Source organism: Delphinapterus leucas, chromosome 16, assembly GCF_059928025.1.
Source record: "Delphinapterus leucas isolate spDelLeu-1000000601 "Yukka" chromosome 16, BTC_Dleu_Yukka2, whole genome shotgun sequence".
In the NCBI taxonomy this organism is placed as follows: Eukaryota; Metazoa; Chordata; class Mammalia; order Artiodactyla; family Monodontidae; genus Delphinapterus; species Delphinapterus leucas.
In genome coordinates, this window is record NC_143144.1 from 15,246,947 (window position 1) to 15,268,203 (window position 21,257).

General features: G+C 41.6%; 1 protein-coding gene across 4 annotated transcripts in view; it reads right to left on the reverse strand.

Moving 5' to 3' along the window:
* Window positions 1-18,481, reverse strand: part of FAM13C (family with sequence similarity 13 member C) — a 138,855-nt gene extending 120,374 nt beyond the window's left edge. For 2 of the 4 annotated variants that reach the window (XR_016388051.1, XM_022560615.2), the window contains exons 1-3: window positions 17,865-18,031; window positions 11,447-11,503; window positions 7,790-7,985 (exon numbers count right to left, since the gene is read on the reverse strand). Coding sequence is in view for 3 of the 4 variants with exons in the window: in XM_022560615.2 (XP_022416323.1) it covers window positions 7,790-7,985; window positions 11,447-11,503; window positions 17,865-17,926 (315 nt within the window). In the remaining variant the exon portion in view is untranslated. The other 2 variants (XM_022560622.2, XM_089897513.1) reach the window with 2 other exon arrangements.
* Window positions 18,482-21,257: the final 2,776 nt, after the last annotated feature.

A 21,257-nucleotide genomic window follows, 5' to 3' on the forward strand; every position in this document is an offset into this window, starting at 1 on the left:
CTCCATTCTGAGGGTTGTCTTTTCGTCTTGTTTATGGTTTCCTTTGCTGTGCAAAAGCTTTGAAGTTTCATTAGGTCCTATTTGTTTTTTGTTTTACTTCCATTACTCTAGGAGGTGGATCAAAAAAGATCTTGCTGTGATTTACGCCAAAGAGTGTTCTTCCTATGTTTTCCTCTAAGAGTTTTATATGGTCTTACATTTAGGTCTCGAATCCATTTTGAGTTTATTTTTGTGTATGGTGTTAAAGAGTGTTCTAATTTCTTTCTTTTCCATGTAGCTGTCCAGTTTTCCCAGCACCACTTATTGACGAAACTGTCTTTTCTCCACTGTATATCCTTGCCTCCTTTGTCATAGGTTAGTTGACCGTCAGAGCGTGGGTTTATCTCTGGGCTTTCTACCTTGATCCATTGATCTATATTTCTGGTTTTGTGCCAATACCATATTGTCTTGATTACTGTAGCTTTGTAGTATAGTCTGAAGTCAGGGAGTCTGATTCCTAGGCTCTGTTTTTTTCCCTCAAGACAGCATTGGCTATTTGTGGTCTTTTTTGTCTCCATACAAATTTTAAGATTTTTTGTCCTAGTCCTGTAAAAAATGCCATTGGTAACTTGATAGGGATAGGAATGAATCTGTAGATTGCTTTGGGTAGTATAGTCATTTTCACAATATTGATTTTTCCAATCTAAGAACATGGTATATCTCTCCATCTGCTGGTATCATCTTTAATTTCTTTCATCAGTGTCTTATGGTTTTCTGCATACAGGTCTTTTGTCTCCCTAGGTAGGTTTACTCCTAGGTATTTTATTCTTTTTGCTGCAATGGTAAATGAGAGTGTTTCCTTAATTTCTCTTTCAGATTTTCCATCATTAGTGTATAGGAATGCAAGAGATTTCTGTGCATTAATTTTGTATCCTGCAACTTTACCAAATTCATTGATTAGCTCTAGTAGTTTTCTGGTGGCATCTTTAGGATTCTCTATGTATAGTATCATGTCATCTGCAAACAGTGACAGTTTTACTTCTTCTTTTCAATTTGGATTCCTTTTATTTCTTTTTCTTCTCTGATTGCCATGGCTAGGACTTCCAAAATTATGTTGAATAATTGTGGTGAGAATGGACATCCTTGTCTTGTTCCTGATCTTAGAGGAAATGCTTTCAGTTTTTCACCATGGAGAATGATATTTGCTGTGGGTTTGTTGTATATGGCCTTTATGATGTTGAGGTAGGTTCCCTCTATGCACTTTCTGGAGAGTTTTTATCATAAATTCGTGTGGAATTTTGTCAAAAGCTTTTTCTGCATCTACTGAGATGATCATATGGTTTTTACTCTTCAACTTGGTAATATGGTGTATCACATTGATTGATTTGCATATATTGAAGAATCCTTGCATACCTGGGATAAATCCCACTTGATCATGGTGTATGATCCTTTTAATGTGCTGTTGGATCCTGTTTGCTAATATTTTGCTGAGGATTTCTGCCTCTATATTCATCAGTGATATTGGTCTGTAATTTTCTTTTTTTGTAGTATCTTTGTCTGGTTTTGGTATCAGGGTGATGGTGGCCTCATAGAATGAGTTTGGGAGTGTTCCTTCCTCTGCAATTTTTTGGAAGAGCTTGAGAAGGATGGGTGTTAGCTCTTCTCTAAATGTCTGACAGAATTCTCCTGTGAAGCCATCTGGTCCTGGACTTTTCTTTGTTGGAAGATTTTTAATCACAGTTTCAATTTCATTACTTGTGATTGGTCTGTTCATATTTTCTATTTCTTCCTGATTCAGTCTCAGAAGGTTATACCTTTCTAAGAATGTGTCCATTTCTTCCAGGTTGCCCATTTTATTGGCATAGAGTTGCTTGTAATAGTCTCTTAGGATGCTTTACATTTCTGCGGTGTCTGTTGTAACTTCTCCTTTTTCATTTCTAATTTTATTGATTTGAGTCCTCTCCCTCTTTTTCTTGATGAGTATGGCTAATGGTTTATCAACTTTGTTTATCTTCTCAAAGACAGCTTTTAGTTTTATTGATCTTTGCTGTTGTTTTCTTTGTTTCTATTTCATTTATTTCTGCTCTGATCTTTATGATTTCTTTCCTTCTGCTAACTTTGGGTTTTGTTTGTTCTTCTTTCTCTAGTTCCTTTAGGTGTAATGTTAGATTGTTTTTTTGAGATTTTTCTTGTTTCTTGAGGCCCTCTTAGAACTGCTTTTGCTGCATCCCATAGTTTTTGGATCCTCGTGTTTTCATTGTCATTTGTCTTTAGGTATTTTTTGATTTCCTCTTTGATTTCTTCAGTGATTTCTTGGTTATTTAGTAACGTATTGTTTAGCCTCCATGTGTTTGTGTTTTTTACATTTTTCCCTGTAACTGATTTCTAATCTCATAGCATTGTGGTCAGAAAAGACGCTTGATATGATTTCAATTTTCTTAAAGTTACTGAGGCTTGATTTGTGACCCAAGATGTGATTTACCCTGGAGAATGTTCCATGCACACTTGAGAAGAAAGTGTTATCTGATGTTTTTGGATGGAATTTCCTATAAATATCAATTAAATCTATCTGGTCTTGTGTCATTTAAAGCTTGTTTCCTTAGTAATTTTCTATTTGGATGAACTGTCCATTGGTGTAAGTGAGGTGTTAAATTTCCCACTATTATTGTGTTACTGTCGATTTCCTCTTTTAGAGCTGTTAGCAGTTGCCTTACGTATTGAGGTGATCCTATGTTGGGTGCATATATATTTATAGTTGTTATATCTTCTTCTTGGATCGATCCCTTGATCATTATGTAGCGTCCTTACTTTTCTCTTGTAACATTTTTTTTTGCGGTACACGGGGCTCTCACTGTTGTGGCCTCTCCCATTGCAAAGTACAGGCTCCGGACGCGCAGGCTGAGCGGCCATGGCTCACGGGCCCAGCCGCTCCGCGGCACGTGGAATCTTCCCGGACCAGGGCATGAACCTTTGTCCCCTGCATCAGCAGGCGGACTGTCAACCACTGTGCCACCAGGGAAGCCCAACACTCTTTATTTTAAAGTCTATTTTATCTGAGTATTGCAACACCAGCTTTCTTTTGATTTCCATTTGCATGGAGTATCTTTTCCCATCTCCACACTTTCAGTCTGTATGTGTCCTTAGGTCTGAAGTGGGTCTCTTGTAGACAGCATATATATGGCTCTTGTTTTTGTATCCATTCAGTAAGCCTGTGTCTTTTGGTTGGAGCATTTAATCCATTCATATTCAAGGTAATTATCGATATGTATGTTCCTATGACCATTTTCTTAATTGTTTTGGGTTTGTTTTTGTAGGTCCTTCTCTTCTCTTGTGTTTCCCACTTAGAGAAGTTCCTTTAGCATTTGTTGTAGAGCTGGTCTGCTGGTGCTGAATGCTCTTACCTGTTGTTTGTCTGTAAAGCTTTTGATTTCTCCATCGAATCTGAATGAGATACTTGCCAGGTAGAGTAATCTTGGTTGTAGGTTCTTCCGTTTCATCACTTTAAGTATATCATTGCCAAACCCTTCTGACTTGTAGAGTTTCTGCTGAGAAATCAGCTGTTAACCTTATAGGAGTTCCCTTGTATGTTATTTGTCGTTTTTCCCTTGCTGCTTTCAATAATTTTTCTTTGTCTTTAATTTTTGCAAATTTGATTACTATGTGTCTCGGCGTGTTTCTCCTTGGGTTTATCCTGTATGGGACTCTCTGCGCTTCCCGGACTTGGGTGGCTATTTCCTTTCCCATGTTAGGGAAGTTTTCGACTATAATGTCTTCAAATATTTTCTTGGGTCCTTTCTCTCTGTCTTCTTCTGGGACCCCTATAACGCAAATGTTGTTGCATTTAATGTTGTCCCAGAGGTCTCTTAGGCTGTCTTCATTTCTTTTCATTCTTTTTTCTTTAGTCTGTTCCACAGAAGTCAATTCCACCATTCTGTCTTCCAGGTCACTTATCCATTCTTCTGCCTCAGTTATTCTGCTACTGATTCCTTCTAGTGTAGTTTTCACTTCAGTTATTGTGTTGTTCATCTCTGTTTGTTCTTTAATTCTTCTAGATCTTTGTTAAACATTTCTTGTATCTTCTCGATCTTTGCCTCCATTATTTTTCCAAGGTCCTGGATCATCTCCACTATCATTATTCCGAATTCTTCTTCTGGAAGATTGCCCATCTCCATTTCATTTAGTCGTTTTTCTGAGGTTTTATCTTGTTCCTTCATCTGGTACATAGCCCTCTGTCTTTTCATCTTGTCTACCTATCTGTGAATGTGGATTTTGTTCCACAGGCTGCAGGATTATAGTTCTTCTTGCTTCTGCTGTCTACCCTCTGGTAGATGAGGCTATCTAAGAGGCTTGTGCAAGTTTCCTGATGGGAGGGACTGGTGGTGGGAAGAGCCGGCTGTTGCTCTGGTGGGCAGAGCTCAGTAAAGCTTCAATATGCTTGTCTGCTGATGGGTGGGGCTGGGTTCCCTCCCTGTTGGGTGTTTGGTCTGAGGCGACCCAACACTGGAGCATACCCTGGCTCTTCGGTGGGGCTAATGACGGACTATGGGAGGGCTCATGCCAAGGAGTACTTCCCAGAACTTCTGCCGGCAGTGTCCCTGTCCTCACAGTGAGGCACAGCCACGCCCCCCTCCCCCCTGGCAGGAGACCCTCCAAAACTAGCAGGTAGGTCTGGTTCTGTCTCCTATGGGGTCACTGCTCCTTCCCCTGAGTCCCAATGCGCACACTACTTTGTGTGTGCCCTCCAAGAGTGTAGTCTGTTTCCCCCAGTCCTGTCAATGTCCTGCAATCAAATCACGCTAGCTTTCAAAGTCTGATTCTCTAGGAATTCCTCCTCCTGTTGCTGGACCCCCAGGTTTCGAAGCCTGACGTGGGGCTCAGAACCTTCACTCCAGTGGGTGGACTTCTGTGGTATGTGTTCTCCAGTTTGTGAATCACCCATCCAGCAGTTACGGGATTTGATTTTATTGTGATTGTGTCCCTCCTACCATGTCACTGTAGCTTCTCCTTTGTCTTTGGATGTAGGGTATCTTTTTGGTGAGTTCCAGTGTCTTCCTGTCGATGACTGTTCAGCAGCTGTGATTCCAGTGTTCTCGAAAGAGGGAGTGAGAGCACGTCCTTCTACTCTGCCATCTTGAACCAATCTCTCTATATGCTCTTTTGAAATGTGACTTTTTATAACTGAATAAAGATATAATGCTTCCATTTTATGGAAATATATATATGTACCATTTTACCAAAAATTTATATATGTAATTGTATATATAACGTGTGTGTGTGTGTGTGTGTGTGTGTATATATATATATATATATAAAAACAGTTTTGAGACATTCATTGAATAATACCAAGTGACTGAGTGCCAGAGATCCAAAGGTGGACAAGAAAGACTGACTCACTGACCTCAAGGAACCTAAGTCCTAGTGGAGCTAACATTCACTCAAACAATGTTTGTCTAGCTTATGTGACCAACATCACAAAGCTTTAAGGCAGAGAAGAAAAACATACTTATAAAATTCTCTCCAAAGTAATCCTTTCTCAATAACTAATTACTGCTTAGCAACACAATATATGACCAAAGGAAAAAAATTCCAGAGTGAAATAAAAGGTTTTGTATAAAAAGGGGTAAGTAAATCACCAGAATCATACTTGGAAGTTCTGGGTACCTCTTGTTAGAAATATTGTGCTTTTATGTAAAAGACATTCCACTCAAGTTCTTCCAAATCTGACTAAAGAGGTTATGTAATCCCTCTGAGCCTTCGTTTTCCCATTTGTACAAAAAGATAATAATAACCATTCCATGGGATTGTCGTAAACATGGTACATACCTGGAGCACAGTAAATGCTTAAATAAGTGTCAGCTGATTTTATTAATAATATTATTTATAGATGCTCAGTTCTTTTTTTGTTTTGTTTTGTTTTTTGTGGTACATGGGCCTCTCACCGCTGTGGCCTCTCCCGCCGCAGAGCACAGACTCCAGACGCACAGGCCCAGCGGCCATGGCTCACAGGCCCAGCTGCTCCACGGCATGTGGGATCCTCCCGGACCGGGACACGAACCCGTGTCCCCCGCACAGGCAGGAGGACTCCCAACCACTGTGCCACCAGGGAAGCCCTAGATGCTCAGTTCTTGATCAGTACTCAACCACTGTCAATTATATCTCTCCAAAGAAAATGGGAAGAATGAAATCTGTTTCAAATTTCTCCAAAATATGGAAGACCTAAAATGATATTATCGAAGTTCTCTTAGTCATTACAGGGAAAACAATCTCATTGTGTACACTGGGATGTTTGGAATGAACTGGAAATTTTACGTGCAGTCTCGGATTCCAATGCTGTATTATCTGCAAAGACTGTACAAGCATCTCACTCTCCTGGAATCTTCCTGTGCATGAGCAACATGTTGGAAATTACATGCCCCATTAGCACCTTATTACAAGTGACGACTGTGTAATTTCTCTGAGGCCAGACTAAAGGATGACAAGAAAGAGGGCATTCTAGGAGAGACGGCTGGTCACCCAAAGCCCACAATGTCACAGGTGACCTTTAGTAGGAGATTCAAGGTCAGAGTCTCTCCAGACCCAGTCAGACTCTGCAGGCAGCCCTTTGGGTACCTGTGTCCTCCCCAGCACCAGACTCTCTAATCAAACAAGTGTTGGGTACACTCAGTAATAGGCAGGGTCTCAAGTTAATCATAATTCAAATGATATTTCACACTTAACCTCTCTCTACAATTCAACTCAGTTTCAGAAAATTACAACAGAACTTCATAAATGCTCACGGCATTTCATCTCACTGCAAAATTAACTGACTAAATAAGAGGTCACAATGCCAAAAAAGAAATGAGATAAAAAACACAAGGCAAATAAGAAAATTACAAGGTCAAATAAACTGCCCAGCCAAAGTTGTTTTAGCAGGAAGATCACCTGGTGCCCATTTGCAAAGTTGGACTGGACTTCAAGTTATTAGATAATTAACGTATTACACTGAGAGCCTCCCACATTATTTTTAAAGTTAACAGTTAGGTGTTAACAAAAAAGCAAAAGTCACATTAATGAAGCACCTATGTCCCCAAAACTGTGTTAGGTGCATTACAAGTATCTTAATGCTGGGACCATTAACCTCCTAGTAAGATTAAAATGGATTATATTCGTTTCATCTCTTTTAAAAGCACCATAAATTATTTGAGGGGTATTTAAGAGTTTTAAAAATCACATTCTTTGATACATCCCTCTATGACTAGAAAAGTAAAATAAATAATTGTGTATAAAATGTATTACTTGAATCAAGTTGGAAAGATGCTTCATTCATACATTTAAATACTTATCTACCTCAAAGAACCAGATTCTACACACACGTACAATCATGCACATACACGCTTAAGTGTTTTTCCAAAGCCACTAAACTGAAACCTAAGAAGAATGGCTCTGTATAAACCTGGGACTTCTGATTTGCTGAGAAGAGGCTCCAAGTTTGGGGCCAGAGTTACACACCCTAGATAAGTGAAGCTCATTGGAAATCCTCCTCTACCCTCCCCCACAAAGGACGCAGCAGCTCCCCTAAATCAATGTCAAAGTCCGGCATTTAAGAATATCAGTTTGAAAGGGCGCTAAATGAGCAGCCTGCCCAGCGCACTCCTCTATTAACCCACGGGAGGAGCGCACGCTCGCGTCCCAGGTTGCAGGTGCGCGATGACAAGTCACGCTAATCTCCGCCTGCAAAATAACGTGCTCAGCCCATCACTGTCACCGGAATGGTGCTCTCGCCAGAGGAGCACCCGTCTTGGCCAAGGTCTGAGGAGGTGGGGCCCGCTACCTGACTTTCTCCGTGGCTCCTCCCGTTCTCGGCCTTGAAGATGGACTTGGGCTTCCGGGACTTGAAGTTGCCCATGCTGGGTCGCAGCACGTCCAGCCTCGCGGGCTGCTCTACATGCTGCGGCGGCTCGCGGGACGGCACGGGCTCCTCTAGCGGAGCCCCGGCATCAGGATAATTTTCTTTATCGTCTTCATCTCTAGAACAGGAAAGACCCAATTTAGAAAGCACGCATTTTGTAGAAGGTGGACATGCTGGCAACAGGGAAGACCAGATCAACAGGCTTATTAGAAGGATGAACTAAGGTATCTACCATGATTATTTTTGTAATCTGGTCAGTTAATAAACAGTGACTGCTTTCAAATTGAAAACAAAAACAAGAAGAGTCTAATAATCCGCCCTGGGAAAGAGAGGCTGGTGACACTCACTGCCGCTCATTTACACGGTACCTAGCAAACTCCTTAGTGTAGGCTGCTTCAGAAGAACTGAATGTCACTTTTTAGATCACACCACATTCCCTTCCCATCTTTGCTAGTGGATACATACTTTCTGTAGTTGTAGCTTTGCACATACTATCATACTTGTTTTTCATTTTTCACTTCAAGATGGTTTCACATATGTCATGTTTTTCTCTCACCAATAATAATGTGAGATATTCCAGTTAGCTACTGTCATTCCTACGTTACAGATTAACACTCTAAACCCCAGAGATTAAATAAAGGGCTAATTCACCCAGACCTGGAGTGGTCAGGTGGGTCCCCAATCTCTCATGCATGTGTCCTTGGTTCAAGGCATGATGCTTCCTCCTCACTGGCAAGTCTCTAACCATCTCCTTACAACTTGCAGACGCATTTAAAAGTCTAACTGGGGTCTATTTTAATAGAATACATACTACCTCAATAGAATTAAGACAAGAGCCAAGTTTTACCCAGCCAAGCCATCTATCTGAACAACCCTCTCAACGCAAAGCCAAAGATCCCAGTATCTGCGTCCTGAGGGTGTGAACGGCTGGAGAAGACTGACCTGGCTGGCGTTACCTCCACACACTCAGCGCTGGGAGGGCAGTGTTCATTTTCACGCATCAATCAAATTCAACACAGCATCGCCCTGCCCCTTCAATTGCCTCAAAAATAGTGACATAATAACACTCTTATTTGAAGTCATTTGTCCCTCTTAAATCTAGATGCATTTTATTTTCTTATTTTGCTAAGAATTCAGCAACTACCATAGCCAGATGGAGCATTCCCTTTATACGATCAATATGATTGTCCTTAACCCATTAGCAATCATTCAGTACTAGATCATGCAATTCTGTAGGACTGGCCACTTCCCCCAGGTGGTGTTTTTCCCTCCTGTGCCCTGACCAGCAGTACCCATAAAAGAGATTTTGGCAAGGTCAGCTAGCAAGCAATTCCTCATGGCTCAAGGATACATAAAGCCAAGAGACAAGAACAGCAAAAGAAAGATTTCTATGTCGACTGCTCAGGATGCCTTTTTACAAATAGAAGATGAAGCTCACTAAGCTGATATCAGGAAGATGAGCTCCAGTTAGTCTCTGGGATAAGAGCAAAGAAAACATTGGGCCAGGATGTCTGGAGCATGGCCGGGGTGCATGTCGTTGGACAAGATGTGGAAATAAAATGATGTGAAAGAGTTAAACTTAAGCCTCAGGACAAACTTAGTATCTGGTAAAGGAAAACCCAACGGGTGAAATAATTCTTCATGACAGTAACTGAAAACACAAACAAAACAAACAACAAAACAATGTCAGTGACACTGGTTAATATTTTCCCTTAAGATCTATAATTTAAAAAAAATTGTACGTCACTAATGGGTTTGGAAACCAATATCACACCATGAGTTGGAACTACACTAGTTCATTTGAAATGCATGTCTCTCACTAGTGACAAATACTACTCATCCACACACCCTATGCTCCTGGGTGAGCAACGGAAGAAGCAACAGCGACCTCTACCATAACCTAAATGTTCCTCATTCGAGGAGGATTCTAGCACACTCAAGAATAAAAATGACTTTTCAAATCTAAAACGACGCTTTTGATATAGACTCCTTCCTAAAATAATACCTGAATTTTGTTTTACATATCATATTTTCAAGGTGCCCAAAAGCTATAAATGTCATCCTTGACTTGAAAAACAGGGCAAAAAGCATCTTTATCTCATTACACAAATATAAAACCTAAATAGAAATGTCATCTTTAGAAATACATTTCCAAACTATTACTGGTTCCTCAGAATCCCCAAAACAGAATATAGGTAACTAATTTATGTCACCGCTTACTGGAATCAGTCATAACTGAGAACGAGCACGGTGTTCTGAAAAGAACAAGAGTCCCAAATATCCTCCTACTTGTTAGAAATGCAGCCGGAGCCACACCACCTCACCTCTGTGACCCTCATCCATAAGATGCCGGCATCTCTGCGTGACAGAGGCAGTACGGTCTCTGTGAAATGCCTACCAAAGAAAGTTGGCTTAAGACCACAATCCAATAAATGGGGGCTACTCTCACTTGGGGCCTTGGGCGAGTGGTTATTTGCAAAGAAAAAACTGAAGGTTATTTTTAGTCTTCCCAATACCTGCAGGATAAATTCCAAACTCCTTAGCAGGGTATATAAACCCTTTGTAATCAGGTCTTTGTTTATCTCTGGAACTTTATTTCTTACCACTCCTGGCATCCTCAGCTCTCAGGGTTCCTGCCATCCTGAACTGCTTGCTATACCTTCAAGTTGAATTATTTTCTCTGCCCTCTGTTGGCTTACCAGTTAAGCTGCTCCCTCTGCTTGGTTTTTCGGCCTTATATTCCACCAAAAAAAGAGTCATGTGACATGTGGAGTTTTCTTCAGGAATCCATCCCAGAAACCTCACTGGGCTATTTGGTCATTCTAAGTGAATCCTCTGTTTCCCGCTAGTAAAACAGCACTTAATGCACTGTAGCATCATCATCTATATTCTGGCCTATCTCCTCCAGTGAACTGAATTCCTGGGAGCAGGGATTGGTTTGAATTTCTCCATCCCGTATCTCCACTGGTTTCTGGCACACAAAAATGTATGAAACAAAGGCCTTCAACAAATGTCTGTCATCCAACAAGTGTCACACAGACCAGTGTCCAAATGCTGCCTCATAGCGGCTGTGTTATCTTGGATGAGCTATAATCCCTCTGAGCCTCAGTTTCTCCATCTAGGATGAGGAGGGAAACATCAGCTTCCTTTCAGTTGTTTAGATTAAATAATAAAATGCATGTGAAAGTGCTTGAGTGAAGCAAATGTAGAAGAAATGGTTAACGTGAAGGTTCTGCCATCATATCATGAACCCGGTGATGACCAAGATCCAGACACTCAATGCCACGTTTGGTGAATAAATCTAGAAGCTCTTCCTTAAGGTCTATGATGGGAACAGACGTGCTAATCAATGTTGAATTCAATAGGCATTTACTGAGCATTCTCCATAGAAAAGGTACCGTCCTGAGTGCTAAGGGGGGTATACAAAAGTGGACAAGACAAAACTTCCTTCAACAGCTGATAATCTATTAGAAGAAACAGAACATGAGAACAAAGTATTAGAATTCAAAGAAGAGACTTAAGATACCAGACCCACATGGTTTCTGTCCTTCTTAAGAACCAAGCAATGGTGAGTCCTACCTGAGACTAGAGCAGTCAGTCTGATCTTCATGCAGAGAGACCGTGTCTTCGTCACACCTGGAGAGAGGAGATAAAACCACATCAGATCCAGCTGTCTGCTGCAGCAGAAGCAGCAACAGTCTAAAATTATCTGACGATTAGCACAGGAAACTAAAAAATGGAACAATCTTTACCACTCTCAAGCCAGCGTCAATTCCCCAACGTCTACCAGGTAATGATACCAATGTTGTCATATCATGTGAGCTTAAACGCTTAGAACCAGAGGTAACACTCCTTTTTCGTCCACTACTCTGCATCACCTAAGCAAACAAGACCTTAGCAAGAACCTACGTGTTCACAGCACTTGAGGGAACATCTGACACCAACACTGGTGGATTGCTGTTGGCTCAAAAGAGACTCCGCTACATGCCTCTTGGCATTTCTTCTGCCTCAAGGCAGTCCCAAACCACACCAGCTGCCCTTTGGCTCACTCCATTGGCCTCCAGACTTTCCTGACATCCTTCCTTTTCACAAAATTTCTGAAATAACCTTGTGAAAAATTCTTGGCTCTTCCATATTGAAAACTCCCCAGTGTTCCACGCTGCCTAAGTGCCTCTGGAGGAGGACCATTCTCTCACTCTAGTGTACGAGGGAGCCTTCGTTCCTATTCGCAGCCCTTCCCACTCCGCCTCACCCCACACCACTCCAGCCTGGAATGCTTTTTTCCATCTTCAACTCCTACTCAGCCTTCACTGCTCCAGCCTCACAAGCTCTGTGAACTTTCCTTGCCACGTTCACCCACGTGCCATGTTCCCATTTTAACCTTAGTACAGAATGGTTTACTCTTCATTCTGAGGTTTTAGTAACCAACTAGATCTTGCCTAGCACTGTTATGTAATTCCTTTGTACCTCTGAGATCTTTTAAATTAGTTGTTAATTCCATGAAAAGAAATAACCATCATTTCTTTTTCTAGATACACTGCCACAGTGCCTACAATGTTACCCCAGAGTAGACACTCAATAAATGCTTGAATCAAATCATTAACTCCGGCCCCTCAGCAAGTCTGTTCCCTGGAATAATTGAACAAGCATTTATTGAGCACTCACTGCCTTCCAAGTACCGCCTTAGGCACTGGAGCTGTGCTTCTCAAACTTTTTGGGATTCACGACTGACCAGTTGGTTTTCTATTTCCAATCCACTGTGGAGAGATAATTTGGTAAAAAGGTCGCAGGAATATCAAATTCCTATAAAAGGCATACTCCCTATTTCTGTACTGTTCTTGTCTCCAACAAGTTACAATTCGTGAACAACACTTTGAGTACCACTACTGCTAAAGGACAGAAAGTTGAGAAAGACCGAGACCCTGCTCTGACAGAGTCCCAATGTAATGAGTAGACATAAATAAATAAATATCTACATACATAGATATAACCATAATACAGTATTTATACTACATGAAATCTTTTAAAAATTTAAAATATTCCTTACCAGCAATGGTGTATGATTTACCCACAAAACAAATGGATGAAAGCTTCAGTCCCCTTCCCTTACTATCCCTTTTAAATTATGGTTTTGTAATGAATTAAACAAAGGCTCTAACCTAACAGACTCTAACCCTCTTTACCTGCTGGCAGCTGGGGAAAAAAAATGCATCGACTTAACAAAATGCTCTCCTTAACAAAATGAACTCAATTTCCTTGCTTTCCCATTTTTTTTTTTGACTCTCAATAACCCACTTTGTCCATCTCATGGAAAACAACAATTAAATTCCTAAACGTTCTCTTGTTCTCCTCCATTAGAGGCATTTACTGTAATAGATCATCAGAGCTGTATAATGAATAAAAATGTTTCCCAATAAAAACCACCTAGCTAAGTAGAAAAGCCAATGAAGAACAGAAATCTAGAATTGTTGCTTCCAAAGAACTAGGGTTCAAACACAGTTTCAACCTTAGAGCTCAACAATACCTATTGTTTGGGAATTTGGCAAGAACTATTTTTTCTCCCCCTCATTTGATTTATTAATTTTTCTTCCCAAAGTACAATTAGTTAAAAATAAGAAATCGGCACCAGAACATACAAAGTTGCAGATGCTTTCTGAAATTTGAAGCCAGACCTAATTAGCTGATCCGATTTTAAGGACTACTAAACAACTCCAGTCATCACTCAAGAAAACACAATTCCTAGCTTGCAGACATAGCGATGAAATAGATCTCCTTATGGCTTCCGTGGCACACATATGCAAGCTCTTTTAGTTCAATTTCCATTTGCTTTGATGAAGACCATCAAGCTCTACTCAATTAACATCTTTCTGATTGTTCTACTGATTCCTCGCCCAGGAGGCCCCCACAAATGCACAATACTGGCCCAATTATAAAACTGGATTCCACACTGGGAACCCATATCCAAATATTCCTACTCCTGGAAAAAAAATCAACTCAGATCAAGTGTCCAACTGGTCTTGGGCATGAGATTCTCTTCCTACATGTTATTCCAATAAAAGAATTTAAAGACCAACCCTTTAATGATGTTCTTTGTAAATTATCAAAACCAGGCATCTTCTAGTACAAACTTTTTCAAACTATAAATTGTGACCTATTAGGAGGTCCTGAAATTAGACAGCAGCTCAGCATTTTGTTGTTACTATTGGTAGAGAAACAGAATAGGAAATGTCAGTATAGTGAGGGTTAAGTGTTATTTCACGAAACTTGTTTAAATAAACCATATCTATACATTTGTGCTGGATTGCAACATAAAATGTGTTTATTGTTGTTCACAGTAAAAAATGTGAAGACACCTCTATTAACTGACTTCCTTTGAGGTTCTCATCAACTAGATTCTAAGTTCCCAGAGTTCTTAATTTGTTGTTGCCCAGACAATACATGGATAATTTGTCCTTGCCATCATTTCTTTGTGAAATGCTCAGGGTCGTAACTCTTCTATTTGGACTTTTGCTTCCTCTATCAACCACAAACAAGAAAAAGTTAGATGGTACTTTATAGTTCACCTTCTCTTTCATATGATCTCAATTAAGCCTGACAGTGGTGTGAGGTAGGAATTACCTTCACACAGGGGCTGAGGAATTTCCCAGGATTCCGAGGCATAAAGCAGTGATGCCTGTGTCACTTCTGCTCCACCACACTAAGCCCACTGAACAGTCTCTTCAGTCTATGTTCCCAGGGGTTCACAAGAGAGAGAAAGACTTGTTTCTTAGGATAATGGTGGAGTAAGAAGTACCCATGAGAGGTTCTCTTTTTTGTCTTGAGGTAAATAAGCAGAGAGATCTCAGTCTGGTGATTAGATAAAATGTAGTTGTACCCGGAAGGGGACTTCTATTCCCTGCAGTACCATGTCCCTTGAAGGAAAAGTTGCAGGGGTATAGCCTGCAATCCTGTGGGATTTCCCAAAGTGTGTCTGATTAAAATACAGGTTCCACTATATGCAATATCCTGGGATAAACCATAATGGAAAAGAATATAAAAAAGAATGTGTACGTGTGTGTGTATATATATATAACTGAATCGCTTTGCTGTACAGCAGAAATCAACACAACACTGTAAATCAACTATACTTCAATTTTTAAAAATAAATTAATTTAAAAAATGGAAAAAAAATAGCAAGTTCCAGCCTCATCTCCACCCCCAGCCCCACTAGATCAACTCTCTGGGGGTGGAGCCCAGGAATGCGAGTTTTTCTGCCCTCTCCCCACATAACTAGTATGCTTCTGAACAGTTCAACACTGACCTAAAGGTTTAAAAACCCAGACCAGCAAGTGGGCTGACTCCAACATAATCACCCATTTCTAGGTTCCCACTTGGGAATAAAGCCTGGGAAGCTGGATTTTTCACAAGCCCCCATTCCCTTCCCCAGTTGATATTGATAATCAGTTGGTTTTGAGAATTACTGCTTTGAATGATAACTAATTTGTTGCAGAATTCATTGCTGGGCAGGCTTCATTTCAAATAATGGGTTAGCCAGGGCAACAGAGGAAATGACCATGGAAAAATAACAGATGAAAGGGCACTGCAGATACAGAAGAGAAGGCCAAGGCCAAGGCCATTGTGATCTCAGAAGAATTTGGGTAGCAAAAGAAATTGAACTGGTCCAGAGCTGCACAGACAGGGCCAGGCATGGGAGAAACTGAGAAAAGCATAAAATACATCCTTGAGTCCCTCCCAATTCCCCTTCGCCTTGACTCTTATAAGACCCCGAGCTGGCAAAGCAGAACCCTCTTAGGTTAGACTAGCTGCTAACATATATTAAAGTATTAATGACAATTTGAATCCACCTCCCAGGGGCACAGACTTTTTAATTTCCATTTTAATAAGGGTCGCCACCAGAGCTCTTCATCCAAAAACAAAATCATCTCTAGGTAGAATTTCAGGCACTAAAAAAGATAAGTACGCGTGGGTAGGAGGAAGTAGGAGTGAGGTGGGGATAGGAGAAAGGGGACGTTTTCTCGTATCTAAAACATATAAGAGAGGCAAGTGCCTCCTCTGTGCATGCCGAGACCAGACGTGAACATTTACTGATGACATGCTACTTCTTTGTCTCAGTGTAGTGCATCCTGGTCCTGCTGACTTTAGGGTCATGCCCAGAGAACCACGGAAAACGGTTCATATTACTGAGGGGAGGAGAAAATACTATATTAGATGACGACTAGCTTTAAATGACCCTCGTCTGTACTGTTACACCTATGAAGATTTGGTATGCTTCAAATGTTCTCCTCAGATTTTTAGATTAGCCAGATGGCATTCCCATTGTCACTCAGTGCCTTTTAAAATAAATCACTGTCACTTCTGTGAAAACAACAACAGGACCTTATGCAATCAGAACTCCTTGGGGAGTGTCCAAAGACAAGGTACCAGACTTTCCCCAGCATTTAACTATAAAACCATTTTTTTAAAAACTATCCATGTGAAATCTAGAATTAAGTGACTCCATTTTGAAGCTGCTATGCCTATGGCTGACTCTGAGGATTCAGCCACACAGGGGTCCTGAGAATCAGGCCCAGAAAGCATCTGGTGCTGTAAGCACAGCACAAGGAGGAAAGCAATACCTGTGCACCTGAACCAGGGGGTCACAGCCTCATCTTTGGCCTGCATGCTTTGGCCTGCATCTCTCCCCACTCTTAGGCTTTTAGAAAAGCAAAGCTGTAGCACCATTACCAAGCAATCTCATTAAGGGGACACAGCAGGTCCCAATGAGTATTCTACATTGGATCTTCTAAAATCAACCCTGGGCCTTTTTTTTAAAAAAAGTAACTAAACTTAAGTGAGCCCAAAGCTCAACACTGAAAGAGCAGCATATCCAAACAGAGAAACAAAGGAATGTGAAAAACAAGAGGGCCTGGGAAGCCCTGCAGCCCTCCATCACCAAGTCATTGTGACAGTGACTTGAAACTCACATAATTTATTTGCCTTTTAGGAACTTTAGCAAATAACTCCCAAGTTACCGGGACTTCTGTATCAAACTTTTTTTGATGCAGCGTTTTTAAATGTAGTTGAGTATACAACCTTATACCCCCTTTTTCCTGAAAAAAATGTTTAGAGTGACTTCTATCATAAGGTCCCGGAAGTAAACATAATGAGTTAGCCTAGAGAAAGACTACTAAATAAAGTATAGACATTTCATACATATATGGATATATGTAAATTATATATCAGTTACATATAGTATTAGCATAATATACTACCTGTTAATTTTTAACATATACATATAACATAGTATTAGAAAAACATATTAAGGAAGGAATGACAAGAATTAAAACCACAAACTATAAATATCTAATAAAAAAATACCATGCATGCTGGCCTTGAGTAAAATATTCACTCCTTCATTCCATGTTTGAACGGTGTTAGTCGTCCCAATCGAAAGCTTTAACCATGAGACTAGATAACGCATTCCTCCTATAGCCAGATCTCTGAGGGCAGAAGACAAAATTGACAAAGGGCATGCAAGAAAAGTTTACTCTACTGTGTCTTAAAAGTCTGTACACAGCAGAGGGTGAGACTAAGTTTAGCCTATTTATCACATGCTGGAATCCAACTCATTTCACATCCATCTCCTATTTGCCGTAAATGTACACAGCATGCTCCATGAAAACAGACACCAGCGTTGGCAAAATACAACAAAGCTTTCCTACTGACATGTCAAAGAGATTTAGTTTTTTAAAAAATCTGAACTCCAAGAACACGTATTTTGGAGCACTGAGCTCCCGCAGGCCATCAGTTTGTTTTAATCGCTCTCCCATAGTTGCTAAAAGACTGATTTCAACCTGTAAAGATTTCTGGGCCACATCTCGCGGTCTTCACAACCCCAGATTACAGGAGACAATGCGTCTAGTACCCAGAGCGGCTGGAAACGGTAGAGGATACCTTCCCGATAGTTGCTTCCTGAGAAAGGCATGCAAATCTTATTTTAGTGACAAAAATCACTTACTCTGTTACAGCGGTGCTGCTGAAGGAATTATCCTGAAGGCTGAAACAGAAACAAGAAAACATCAGCCAAGTCCGGCCGGGGAGCCGTCTCCCTGATTGCTCTCCGGGAGTTAGAGCACATACACAAACATGGCATTGCAAGGCAAGTCTCAGGGCTCCCCGGCACACTCGCTCTACCTTGGGCTGCTGTCTGCACATGCTCGTAACGACACCCCCAGCAGGGGCCCGGCCGCACGGGCGAACCACAAAGCCCGGCAGCCCGCGAGGCTGCGGGGACAGAGCTGGGCGGGGCGCGGCGGCGGGGCCGGGACCCCGGGACCCCCTCGAGGAGCACCTGGAGCGTGACCGCGCGACCCCAATCTCGCCAGCCGGGCGCCGAGTTTAATCCGGGCCTCCCGGTGCCCGCCACCCCCGGGAAAACCTGACTGTTTCTGCCTAGGTGCTGAAATCCGCGGGCGACTTGCTTTCTTCCAGACGTCTCCTACCAGTTTTACAGAGCTACCTCCCTCTAGGGATGGAGGCTCGCAGAGATTCAGAAACGGTTCAGAAAAAGCTGGAAGGGAACGAGAAGGGGGAGGGAAACATAGCTGCTGTTTTGGGGGTGTGGATGTGTGGGTGTGTGTTTATTGCCCAGGAAAAAGAAAAGCCTCTGAAAGAGGGCTAGCTGCATCACACCAGATCTGTCTGCACTCTGTTATTTCAGTCGCGAAGAGGAAGCGCCCAGCCCCGGACTGCAGAGCTGTGAATGAGCCCACGCAGGGCGGGTGAAGAATTTGTTCCAGGCATTAGCTGGTGACTGGGTGGGGGGACCGTGAGCGAGATGGGGTTTCCTCTGCAAGAGCAGCCCGCCCGAGCTCCACTCCCAACCACCTTTACAAAAGATGAGAGAGCAAATGCACCCACGCTACCGCCTTTAAATAAAGGCAGCCTTGCTGGGGGAGGGGAAGGCTGTTAGCCCCTACTTGCTTCGTTACCCTGGAGATGTTTGTCCTGCACTCTTTCCATCGTTAATTTCTCCTGCCCGCTGACCTTGATATGGAGTGAACAGTCAGCTGGGAAAGATGCTTATTTTGAATTTCGAATTAAGAAGATTCCCCATTCCCTTCTTTTAATTTCTCCACTCCCAGAAGCAGCTGAGATGGTTTTTAGTCAAAATTATATCAGACGGTGAGTTAAACGATAGCAAAAAATTTCAAAATTTCATTTTCAGGTTATCAGAAAAATTACTCAAAACTTGGTACTAAGGGGAAAGAGCGAGACCTTTCAGTGTCACGAGACATTTTTCACAGGTCCACCCAAGGACTGCTTAATTCTCTAAAAAAAAAATGGACTTGTGTTTGACATGCTATTCACTCTTAAGTTAGATTCCTGACACGGTGGAGTTACGTGTTAACATGGTACGTTTTGTCCAATCTGTCCAGAGGAAAAGATAACCTCAGCATTGATGGTTTTATTGCGTTGTGCAGCTTTAACCAATCTTGCATCTAACCTAACAATCTTATACTAACATTCTTTCTAAATGCCTGCAAATGTTCAGATCCTCAAAACGCTCTTGGAACCAAGAGCATCATCATCTTATAGATCCCCTCATTAATCATCACCTCATAGATCCCCTCTTATGGATCCCCTTCTTAAAGTTAACAGATCTCTGATATGTCCCTATATTTGTATCAGAGTCATATCTTTAACTTTCAAAGTTATACTTTGAAAAATCAAAATAGAGTTTTCAAAGACCAACAGGTTTCCTTAAGGTCCTTTGCAATTTTCCTTTCCTCTAATTATTTTTAAAAGTAGCTGAATAAAAGCCTAACACAGGAATTCCCTGGAAATATCGCAGGTTTGCTTCCAGACCACCACAATAGAGCAAATGTTGCAATAAAGCTCGTCACACGAATTTTTCGGTTTCCCAGTATGTATAAAAGTTATGTTTAGGGGCTTCCCTGGTGGCGCAGTGGTTGACAGTCTGCCTGCCGATGCAGGGGACACGGGTTCGTGCCCCGGTCCGGGAAGATCCCACATGCCGCGGAGTGGCTGGGCCCATGAGCCATGGCCACTGAGCCTGCACGTCCGGAGCCTGCGCTCCGCGACGGGAGAGGCCACAACAGTGACAGACCCACGTACCACAAAAAAAAAAAAAAAGTTATGTTTACACTATACTGTAGTCTACCAAGTGTGCAATAGCATTATGTCTGAAAAAACAACGTACATACCTTAATTTAAAAATACTTCATTCCTAAAAAATGCTAACCATCACCTGAGCTTTTAGCAGGTTGTAATCTTTTTGCTGGCGGGGGGAGGGTCTTGCCCCGATGTTGATGGCTGCTGACTGGTCAGGGTGGTGGTTGCTGAAGGGTGGGAGGCTGTGGTCATTTCTTAAAATAAGACAAGGAAGTCTGCCGCGTCAATTTAAGCTTCCATTCACGAATGATTTCTCTGGAGCATGCAATGCTGTTTGATAGCATTTTCCCCACAACAGAACTTCAAATTGGAGTCAGTCCTCTCAAACCCTGCCACTGTTTTCTCAACCAAGTGTGTGTAGTATTCTAAATCTTTTGCTGCCATTTCAATAATCTTCACAGCATCTTCACCAGGAATAGATTACATCTCAAGAAACCACTGTCTTTATTAACCATAAGAAGCAACTCTTTCGTTAAAGGTTTATCATGAGATTGCAGCAGTTCAGTCACATCTTCAGGCTCACTTCTAATTCTAGTTCCCTTGCTATTTCCACCATATTTTCAGTTACTGACTCACCACCTGAAGTCTTGAACCCCTCAAAGTCATCTGTGAAGGTTGGAATCAACTTCATCCAACCTGCTGTTAATGTTGGTATTTTGACCTCTTCCCATGAATCACCAATGTTCTTAATGGCATCTAGAATGGTGAATCCTTTCCAGAAGGTTTTCAATTTACTTCGCCCAGATCCATCAGAGGAATCACAACCTAGGGCAGCTACAGCCTTACAAGATCTATTTCTTAGACAACAAGGCTTGAAAGTCTAAAGTACTCCTCGATTCATGGGCTGAAGAATGGATGCTGTGTTTTAATTTCCTACAGGAACATCGCCTTTGAATTCACAGCTTGGCTGTTTGGCACAAGAGGCCTATAGCTTTCACATGTCCTCCTCACTACGTTTAATCATTTCTAGCTTTTGATGCTAGTGAGAGATGTGCAATTCTTCCTTTCACTTGAACACTTGGAGGCAATTGTAGAGTTATTAGCTGGACTAATTTCAATGCTGTTGTGTCTCAGGGAATACGGAGACCCAAGGAAAGGGAGAGAGACAGGGAATGGCCAATTGGTGGAGCAGTCAGAACACACAGAACATTTATCAATTAAGTTCATCATCTCCTATGGGCGCAATTCGTGGTGCCCCAAAACAATTACAATAGTA